This window comes from Indicator indicator, chromosome 13 (genome assembly GCF_027791375.1).
Source record: "Indicator indicator isolate 239-I01 chromosome 13, UM_Iind_1.1, whole genome shotgun sequence".
In the NCBI taxonomy this organism is placed as follows: domain Eukaryota; kingdom Metazoa; phylum Chordata; class Aves; order Piciformes; family Indicatoridae; genus Indicator; species Indicator indicator.
Window position 1 is genome coordinate 28,096,882 of NC_072022.1, and position 10,614 is coordinate 28,107,495.

General features: G+C 56.8%; 1 protein-coding gene across 5 annotated transcripts in view; it reads left to right on the forward strand.

Moving 5' to 3' along the window:
* KCNAB1 (potassium voltage-gated channel subfamily A regulatory beta subunit 1) overlaps positions 1-10,010 on the forward strand; it is an 86,225-nt gene extending 76,215 nt beyond the window's left edge. For all 5 annotated transcript variants that reach the window (XM_054385710.1, XM_054385713.1, XM_054385711.1 and 2 more), the window contains 6 exons: positions 1,498-1,583; positions 2,532-2,652; positions 3,748-3,842; positions 5,343-5,463; positions 7,555-7,643; positions 9,921-10,010. In XM_054385710.1, the coding sequence (XP_054241685.1) occupies positions 1,498-1,583; positions 2,532-2,652; positions 3,748-3,842; positions 5,343-5,463; positions 7,555-7,643; positions 9,921-10,010 (602 nt within the window). The remainder of the gene's footprint in view (positions 1-1,497; positions 1,584-2,531; positions 2,653-3,747; positions 3,843-5,342; positions 5,464-7,554; positions 7,644-9,920) is intronic.
* Positions 10,011-10,614: the final 604 nt, after the last annotated feature.

A 10,614-nucleotide genomic window follows, 5' to 3' on the forward strand; every position in this document is an offset into this window, starting at 1 on the left:
TGCTTTTCCCCCCTTTGCCTTTTTTTCCCCTTTTTAAATTATTATTTCTGAGTTGACTTCATTTTATAACTGGGAAGGAGTAGAGGTGGGAGGAAGGCAAACCAGCATGGACTGAGATGTGTAAGAGGCATGTGATGAGATGCTTAACAAACCTCCTCCGTGGCAGCCTGGCAAAAAATAGACAACTGAATGCAGGGAGAGGCTGCTGGTGCCAGGGCTGGGAGGAGGGGAGGACGGTGGTGGAGCTGCCCCTGGCACCCAGCATGCCTTGGGCAGCAGAGTGGCTGCTTGGCTGTGGGGGTGTTGGGTGTTGGGCCAAGGCTAAGACTAAAATGCTTCGGAAATAGGGAAAAAAGTTTGGTGGATTGGGATATGGCAGGGGTCAGGGCTGGGCTTGGCCACCAGCTGATGAGTGGCAGAAGATCTCCATCAACCCTTCTGCCTTGAGAAAGGGAGGCAGGGAGGGAGACTGATGGGTGGAGAAAAACCTGTGAGTCCTCATGGGCAAGAGGATGACCAAGAGCCAGCAATGTGCCCAAGAAGGCCAAAGGCATCCTGGGCTGCATCAAGAAGAGTGTGGCCAGCAGGTCAAGGGAGGTTCTCCTCCCCCTCTGCTCTGCACTGCTGAGGCCACAGCTGGAGCTCTGTGTCCAGTTCTGGGCTCTTCTGTTCAAGGAGGACAGGGTCTTGCTGAAGAGGGCACAGCAAAGGTCTCCAAAGATGCTGAGGGCACTGAAACATCTCTGTGAGGAGCAAAGGCTGAGAGGATTGGGGCTGGGGAGTGTGGAGCAGAGCAGCCTGAGGGGGATCTCATCAATGCTGATCAATACTTCAAGGGTAGGTGGCAGGAGGATGACACCAGGCTTTGTCCAGTGGTGCCCAGGGACAGGACAAGGGGCAATGGGCACAGACTGAACATCAGAAGTTCATCTGAACATGGGGAGGAACTTCTTCAATTTAAGGCTGCTGGAGGCCTGGAGCAGGCTGCCCAGAGAGGTTATGGAGATCTTCCAGCCCGCCCTGGGCATTGTGCTGCTGGGCAAGCTGCTGTGGGTGCCCTGCTGGAGCACTGGGGGATCTCAGAGGTCCCTTCCCAGCCCTGCTGTCCTGTACTCCATGGCAGACCGCTGCTGCTAGGAAACAAATGCAAGCCCCATTTGCTCCATCTCTGAGCTGAGCCCTCAGCCCTGCTGCCCTCCTGGGTTGAGTTGTCAGAGACATTTTGTCAGGTGGTGCTGGGCAAGGGTTGGCAAAAGCAGTTCTGAACCCTCTGGAGGATCAGTGCCTCCACACTGCCCCTTCCACTACTCCTGCAGCCGTGCCCTGGCAGGGAGGGCACAGCAGAGGTGGTGCTGAGTGACGCTGAAGCCGCTCAGGCTGGACAGCTGCTTGGCGTTTTGTGGTGGCTTTGGGGAGGCTCTGGCACTGACCAAGAGGCCTCTCTGTGGTTCTGACACCACCTCTGGGTCTGTTTTTTGTCCCCCTCTCCCCCTCTAGAGATTGTCAGGGCCATGACACACGTCATCAACCAGGGCATGGCCATGTACTGGGGCACATCACGCTGGAGCGCCATGGAGATCATGGTAAGGTGCCCCTGGAGGGCAGCCCTGCAGCCTTGCTCGGGCCCCATCCTGTTGGCAGCTGGCACTCAGCCTGTGCTCCGTGGCTCTGGGCTGGGGAGGTTGGAGGTTTGCTCCTCCCAGCACCTTCCCACCTGCACTAATGGTCAGAAGCATTTCCCAGAGGAGCCAGGCTGCTGGAAAGGAGGCAGGCTGCTGGGGGTTGGGGTCTCAGCTCATGTAGCTGGGGGCTGGTTCATGTGGGGTTCATTTGGGCTGGCTTCAAGGGTCTGGGGGAAGTGCCTGTTGGGTGTCCATGCCCATGTTCCACTGCAGGTGTGGCTTCCAGCTGCAGTACCTGTGGGAGCTGCTGCTGGTGTGGGGATGGTCCCCACCCAGGGCAGGAGCCCCACGGTCAGCAGCACTTTGAAGAGGCCATGTCCAGGCTTTGCCTGGAAAGCCTTGGGCTGGGGCCACCAGTGTCCTGCCCTCCCACCCTCAGGGCTTTGTCAGGAGCATTTCTTCTTGTCCAGAGAGGTGGGAGCTGCACCATCCCTGGAACCATTCCAGGTTAGGTTGTTTGGGGCTCTGCGCAACCTGCTCCAGCTGTAGCTGTCCCTGCAGGGGTGGGTTGGACTGGGTGACCTTGAGAGGTCCTCTCCCACCCAAAGCATCCTATGATGCTTCCCCAGCTGGGAAGTTCTTTGGGCTGTCACTGAGCTGCCTCTGAAGCAGCTTTGGGCTGGAGGAGGTGGGCAGTGCCTGGTGGGGGTGGGCACAGGGGCAGGGGGCCAGCAGCACAGGCAGGGCTGGGGTTGGTTTCCACCTTGGCAGATGGGAATGAGCTTGCTCAGGGACAGCAGAACTTGAGGCTGCTGGCTCCTGTAGCTCCCAGGAGGATTGGCTGCTGGGTTCTGTCCTGCCAGATGACTCTACTTAAAAAAGTTCTCTCTCTGCTGGCTTTGTCTGCAGGAAGCCTACTCTGTAGCCAGGCAGTTCAACATGATCCCCCCTGTGTGTGAGCAAGCTGAGTACCATCTCTTCCAGAGGGAGAAGGTGGAGGTTCAGCTGCCTGAGTTATACCATAAAATAGGTACAGTGGGGGCCTGCTGGGACTCTGGGCTCTTTCCTTTGCAGGATGAAGCAACAAGAGGTTCACCTGGGGCTCTGGATGGGCAGTGTGCTCCCCAGCCCTGCACTGAAGTGGACAGGCAGTGACCTCTCTGATGTCCTACAAGGGGGAAAAAACAGCTCAGTGTGCCCCTGAGAGAAATGGGTGTCAGCTGCCAGGGCTGCTGCTTGCTCCTGGAGACCCAGCAGGGGATGCTGATGTCTCCTTCTGCATCTTCTTAGGCATTGGGAAGAAGTTCTTTGGGCATTGGGACGAGGTTCTTTGTGCACTGGGAAGTTCTTTGGGCATTAGGAAGAAGTCCTTTGGGCACTGGGAAGAAATTCTTTGGGTATTGGGAAGTCCTTTCAGCATTAGGAAATCCTTTGGGCGCTGGGAAGAGGTCCTTTGGGCATTGGGAAGAAATTCTTTGGGCACTGGGAAGAAATTCTTTGGGCACTGGGAAGAAATTCTTTGGGCATTGGGAAGTCCTTTGGTTATTAGGAAATCCTTTGGGCACTGGGAAGAAGTTCTTTACTCTGAGGGTGGTGGAACATTGGATCAGGTTGCCCAGGGAGGTGGTGGAGCCACTGTGGCTGGAGATATTCCAGGCCAGGCTTGATGGGGCTCTGAGCAGCCTGCTCTAGCTGGGCATGTCCCTGCTGACTGCAGGGGGTTGGACTGGGTGAGCTTTGGAGGTTCCTTCCAAGCCAAACCACTCTGTGAGCTCTTGCTGTGGTGAGAGGGCAGAGGGGGGAGCCAGGCTGGGCTGATGGTGCCAGGCTGGGCTGATGGTGTCAGGCTGGGTGGGCACAGGAGAGACCTGCTCAGGAGTTTGGGTCTTGGGCTGGAGCCAGGATGGGGATGGAGGCTCTCTTGAGGAGGTTCTGGGTGCACAACCTGTGCTAGCAGGAGAGCTGGCCTGGGTGATCCTCAGAGGTCCCTTTCAGCCCCCAGCAGGCAGCAACTCTCCTGCTTTGCTTTCCTTTTAGCTACAAAGTCCTCTTCTTGGTACAACTCTGACTGCTCCCAGCCCTCTTCCTCCCCCCTTGCAAACCTCTGCCTTTGTTTCCTCTGCAGGAGTTGGAGCCATGACGTGGTCTCCACTGGCTTGTGGGATCATCTCAGGGAAATATGGCAATGGGGTCCCAGAAAGCTCAAGGGCTGCACTAAAGGTATGGTTGGAGGGGAGGAGACAGAAGGGGAAGGGGAAACAGATCCCTGGGGAGAAGCTGCTGCGTGGTCTGTGTCCAGAGGTCAGCTCAGTTTCTCTGGCAACCACACTCCAAAGCGTGCAGGCTGGGGGTGAGGAAGAGGCTGGGGGTGAGGAAGAGGCTGTGGTTCCCACTGCAGTGAGCTGCTGGTTTGGGGCAGCCCCAGGCTGGAGCCAGGCTCTGGAGGGCTCTGCAGTCACCACCCAGTCCATGAGGTGGCTCCAGCCCAGCTTCCTGTTGTGCTTGATGGCTCCCAGCTGATGTGGATCATGGAATCAGGGAGTTGTGTTGGCTGGAAGAGACCTTTCAGGTCATTAACTGGAGCTGCTCCCCCAGCACTGCCAGCTCAGCACCCAACCCTGGCCCTCAGCACCACATCTGACAGCTTGGAAACCCCTCCAGGGATGGGGACTCCACCACTGCCCTGGGCAGCCTGGGCCAGGGCTTAACAACCCTCTTGGGGCAGAATTGTTCCTCCTGGCCAACCTAAACCCCTCCTGGCACAACTTGGGGCCAGTTCCTCTTGGCCAGTTGCTTGTTCCTTGGGAGAAGAGCCCAACCAAAGGTCTCTGAAGACTGAGTAGTTCTTTGTCATCTGCTGCCATGTAGTGAAGGACTTGTGGAGAAGACTTTTTTTTCCCCCCATTCTGGTGGCATCCAGTGGTCCAAAATAAAACCCAAGGAGGTTCCAGGTTCTGGCTTGAGTCCATCAGTTGGATAAAGCCAGAGAGATACAGATGTAGATTCCTCCAAGAGCCAATCAAGTCCTGCTGTGGCTGTTCTTGGTATCAAAGTGCTGTTGCTGAGCATCTGCTACCCCCTGGGCTGGATGTGGCTTTTCCAAATGCTTTCAGTTTTCCATGGTGGAAGATGCTGTCTCCTGTGCTTCATTAGCCAGCAGGGCTAGGGAGGGTCTCCTCTCCCTCTGCTCTGCCCTGCTGAGATCACACCTCAAGTACTGAATCCAGCTTTGGGCTCCCCAGGACAAGACAGACAGAGACCTGCTGGAGAGAGTCCAGGGGAGAGCTATGAGGATGATGAAGGGACTGGAACATCTCTCCTGTGAAGAAAGGCTGAGAGCCCTGGGGATGTTGAGGCTGGAGAGGAGGAGGCTGAGAGGGGATCTGATCAATGCTTATCAATATCTGGGGGGTGGGGAGCAAGATGAAGGGACCAGGATCTTGTCAGTGGTGTCCTGTGGTGGGACAAGAGGCAATGGGCACAGACTGGAACCCAGCAAGTTCCACCTCAACATGAGGAGAAACTTCTGTCCTGTGAGGCTGCTGGAGCTCTGGAGCAGGCTGCCCAGAGAGGTTGTGGAGTCTCTGGAGAGCTTTCAGCCCCACCTGGCTGTGTTCTGGGTGCCCTGCCCTGGGTGCCCTGCTCTGGCAGGGGCTTGGACTGGGTGACCTCCAGAGGCCCCTTCCAACCCCTGGCATGCTGTGATTGTGTGATCTGCAGTGCTACCAGTGGCTGAAGGAGAAGATCATCAGCGAGGAGGGCAGGAAGCAGCAGGGAAAGCTGAAGGATCTGTCGCCCATCGCCGAGCGCCTGGGCTGCACCCTGCCCCAGCTGGCCGTGGGTAGGTGCTAAGGAGGGCACAGTGCCACCACCCCTCCCCCTCTGCTGGGCTCACACCATCCCCCACCCCTCCCCCTCTGCTGGGCTCACACCATCCCCCACCTCTCCCCCCTCTGCTGGGGTCACACCACCCCCACCCCTCCCCCCTCTGTTGGGGTCACACCATCCCCCACCCCTCCCCCCTCTGCTGGGGTCACACCACCCCCACCCCTCCCTCCTCTGTTGGGGTCACACCACCCCCACCCCTCCCCCCTCTGTTGGGGTCACACCATCCCCACCCCTCCCCCCTCTGTTGGGCTCACACCATCCCCCACCCTTCCCCCTCTGTTGGGCTCATACCATCCCCCCACCCCTCCCCCTCTGTTGGGCTCATACCATCCCCCCACCCCTCCCCCTCTGCTGGGCTCATACCATCCCCCCACCCCTCCCCCTCTGCTGGGCTCACACCATCCCCCCACCCCTCCCCCTCTGCTGGGCTCATACCATCCCCCCACCCCTCCCCCTCTGCTGGGCTCATACCATCCCCCCACCCCTCCCCCTCTGCTGGGCTCACACCATCCCCCCACCCCTCCCCCTCTGCTGGGCTCACACCATCCCCCACCCTTCCCCCTCTGTTGGGCTCATACCATCCCCCCACCCCTCCCCCTCTGCTGGGCTCATACCATCCCCCCACCCCTCCCCCTCTGCTGGGCTCACACCATCCCCCCACCCCTCCCCCTCTGCTGGGCTCACACCATCCCCCCACCCCTCCCCCTCTGCTGGGCTCATACCATCCCCCCACCCCTCCCCCTCTGCTGGGCTCACACCATCCCCCCACCCCTCCCCCTCTGCTGGGCTCACACCATCCCCCCACCCCTCCCCCTCTGCTGGGCTCATACCATCCCCCCACCCCTCCCCCTCTGCTGGGCTCACACCATCCCCCCACCCCTCCCCCTCTGCTGGGCTCACACCATCCCCCCACCCCTCCCCCTCTGCTGGGCTCATACCATCCCCCCACCCCTCCCCCTCTGCTGGGCTCACACCATCCCCCCACCCCTCCCCCTCTGCTGGGCTCATACCATCCCCCCACCCCTCCCCCTCTGCTGGGCTCATACCATCCCCCCACCCCTCCCCCTCTGCTGGGCTCACACCATCCTCCTGGTGTGCAGAGGAGCTCCCTCAAGTGCAGGTTTGTGGGGTGTTGAAAGGGGAGTGCAGGGGAAACCTTGCACACACCCCTGGAGCTGCACGGTCTCTGGTGGTGCTCCTGGAGGTGCAGGGCCTCTAGTGGTGCTCCTGGAGGTGCAGGGCCTCTAGTGGTGCCCCTAGAGCTGCAGGACCTCTGGTGGTGCCCCTGGAGCTGCAGGACCTCTGGTTTTGCTCCCATCACTCCTTTAATAGCAGTGGTGGGGATGCAGAAGCTGTGTCCAGTGTCCAACAGGACAAAGCCTGGCTCTGGTTTTGCAGCATCTACAGATCTAGAAAGCTGGGTGGAGGGGAACCTCATGAGGTTCAACCAGGGCAAGTGTAGAGTCTTGTACCTAGGGAGCAATAACCTCCTGCAGCAGCACAGGTGAGGGAGGAGCTGCTGGAGAGCAGCTCTGTGGAGAAGGACCTGGGAGTGCTGGGGGACAACAAAGTCACCAGGAGCCAGCAGTGTGCCCTTGGGGGCAAGGAGGGCAGTGGTGTCCTGGGGTGGATGAGGAAGAGTTGAGGGAGGTTCTACTTCTCCCCTTCTCTGCCCTGCTGAGGCCACAGCTGGAGTCCTGGGGTCAGTTCTGGGCTCCACAGTTCCAGAGACAGAGAACTGCTGGAGAGAGTCCAGGGGAGGCTGCAGAGCTGCTGAGGGGCCTGGAGCAGCTCTGTGAGGAGCAAAGGCTGAGAGCCCTGGGGCTGAGAGCCTGCAGAAGAGCAGCCCCAGAGGGCAGCTGAGCAATGCTCAGCAAGAGCTAAAGGCTGGGGGACAAGAGGCTGGGGCCAGGCTCTTGGCAGTGTCTTGTTCAGCCAAACCATGTCCTCAAACAGAGAGAGAAGCTCTGGCAGAAGCTGGGGCCTGGAGCAGTGCCAGGTTATACACAGCATGTTCCTGACCATCCTCTGGCTTCCTCCCCAGCATGGTGCCTGAGGAATGAAGGGGTCAGCTCTGTCCTCCTGGGATCTTCCAACCCAGAGCAGCTGATAGAGAACCTCGGAGCCATACAGGCAAGTGCAAGGTGGTGGCATCCCAGCTGAGGTGAAGGGGTCAGCTCCAGGGGCGGGGAGGGTAACACCAACCCAGGGATGTCCCCTCCTTGGAGGTGTTCAAGGCCAGGCCCTGAGCAACCTGGGCTGGGGGGAGGCGTCCCTGTCCATGGCAGGGGGTTGGAACTGGATGGTCTCCAAGGTCCCTTCCAACCCAAACCGTTCTATGAAGCTATGAATACGTTGCTCAGGGAGGTGGAGGAGTCCCCACCCCTGAAGGTGTTCCAGACACTTGTGGCCATGGCACTTGGGGACAGGGTTTAGTTGCCACGGTGGGGTTGGGTTGAAGGTTGGACTCAATGATCTTGGAGGTCTTTCCCAAACCAACCAATTCTCTGATTCTACAAAAGATTATGGAATTATTAAGGTTGGGAAAGACCTTCAGGATCAAGTCCAACAAGACCATGACCATGGCCACTACTTGAAACCTTATTGTGGTGAGACATAAATTTGGGCACCCTTGAAGGAAACTTTATTGAGCTGAGCTGTAGATGTCAAAGTGGGCACCCTTGAAGGAACCTTATTGAGCTGAGCTGTAGATGTCAAAGTGGGCACCCTTGAAGGAACCTTATTGAGCTGAGCTGTAGATGTCAATGTGGACACCCTTGAAGGAACCTTATTGAGCTGAGCTGTAGATGTCAAAGTGGACACCCTTGGAGGAAGCTTTATTGAGCTGAGCTGTAGATGTCAAAGTGGACACCCTGGAAGGAACCTTATTGAGCTGAGCTGTAGATGTCAAAGTGGACACCCTGGAAGGAACCTTATTGAGCTGAGCTGTAGATGTCAAAGTGGACACCCTGGAAGGAACCTTATTGAGCTGAGCTGTAGATGTCAAAGTGGACACCCTTGAAGGAACCTTATTGAGCTGAGCTGTAGATGTCAAAGTGGACACCCTTGAAGGAACCTTATTGAGCTGAGCTGTAGATGTCAAAGTGGACACCCTTGAAGGAACCTTATTGAGCTGAGCTGTAGATGTCAAAGTGGACACCCTTGAAGGAACCTTATTGAGCTGAGCTGTAGATGTCAAAGTGGACACCCTTGAAGGAACCTTATTGAGCTGAGCTGTAGATGTCAAAGTGGACACCCTTGAAGGAACCTTATTGAGCTGAGCTGTAGATGTCAAAGTGGACACCCTTGAAGGAACCTTATTGAGCTGAGCTGTAGATGTCAAAGTGGACACCCTTGAAGGAACCTTATTGAGCTGAGCTGTAGATGTCAAAGTGGACACCCTTGAAGGAACCTTATTGAGCTGAGCTGTAGATGTCAAAGTGGACACCCTTGAAGGAACCTTATTGAGCTGAGCTGTAGATGTCAAAGTGGACACCCTTGAAGGAACCTTATTGAGCTGAGCTGTAGATGTCAAAGTGGACACCCTTGAAGGAACCTTATTGAGCTGAGCTGTAGATGTCAAAGTGGACACCCTTGAAGGAACCTTATTGAGCTGAGCTGTAGATGTCAAAGTGGACACCCTTGGAGGAAGCTTTATTGAGCTGAGCTGTAGATGTCAATGTGGACACCCTTGAAGGAACCTTATTGAGCTGAGCTGTAGATGTCAAAGTGGACACCCTTGAAGGAACCTTATTGAGCTGAGCTGTAGATGTCAAAGTGGACACCCTTGAAGGAACCTTATTGAGCTGAGCTGTAGATGTCAATGTGGACACCCTTGAAGGAACCTTATTGAGCTGAGCTGTAGATGTCAAAGTGGACACCCTTGAAGGAACCTTATTGAGCTGAGCTGTAGATGTCAAAGTGGACACCCTTGAAGGAACCTTATTGAGCTGAGCTGTAGATGTCAAAGTGGACACCCTTGGAGGAACCTTATTGAGCTGAGCTGTAGATGTCAAAGTGGACACCCTTGGAGGAAGCTTTATTGAGCTGAGCTGTAGATGTCAAAGTGGACACCCTTGGAGGAAGCTTTATTGAGCTGAGCTGTAGATGTCAAAGTGGACACCCTTGGAGGAAGCTTTATTGAGCTGAGCTGTAGATGTCAAAGTGGACACCCTTGGAGGAAGCTTTATTGAGCTGAGCTGTAGATGTCAATGTGGACACCCTTGAAGGAACCTTATTGAGCTGAGCTGTAGATGTCAATGATGTGGACACCTTGGGAGGAAACTTTATTGTGGTGAGGTGTGACTTTGGGCACCCTTGAAGGAAGCTCTCTTGAGCTGAGCTGCAGGTGTCAGTGTGGACAGCCTTCCATGAAAGCTCCATTAACCATCAGCTCTCTTCCACCTTTAGGTCCTCCCAAAGATGACCTCACACATTGTCAATGAGATAGACACCATCCTGGGGAACAAGCCCTACAGCAAGAAGGACTACAGGTCCTAAGGCACCACTTGAGCCCCTTGGACTGCATGGGCTCCCCAGTGCTCTGCATACCAGGCCTGCCCTGACCTGCTCTCATCAGATCCCTTCAGCAGCTTGCTTGCTGCTCCCTGCCTTCTCCTGCTGCTGGATCCTTCCAGCTCTCTGCTGTTGCTCCTAACCTGCAGTGAAATTTCAAAGCACAGTCAAGCTCTCTCCCTCTCCCTTTCTTGCTCTCTCCCTCTCCCTTTCTTGCTCTCTCCCTCTCCCTTCCTCCCTCTCCCTTCCTCCCTCTCCCTTCCTCCCTCTCCCTTCCTCCCTCTCCCTTCCTCCCTCTCCCTTCCTCCCTCTCCCTTCCTCCCTCTCCCTTCCTCCCTCTCCCTTCCTCCTTCTCCCTTCTTCCTTCTCCCTTCCTCCCTCTCCCTTCTTCCTTCTCCCTTCCTCCCTCTCCCTTCCTCCCTCTCCCTTCCTCCCTCTCCCTTCCTCCCTCTCCCTTCCTCCCTCTCCCTTCCTCCCTCCCTCTCCCTTCCTCCCTCCCTCTCCCTTCCTCCCTCCCTCTCCCTTCCTCCCTCCCTCTCCCTTCCTCCCTCCCTCTCCCTTCCTCCCTCTTCCAAGCTCTCCCCTTCCA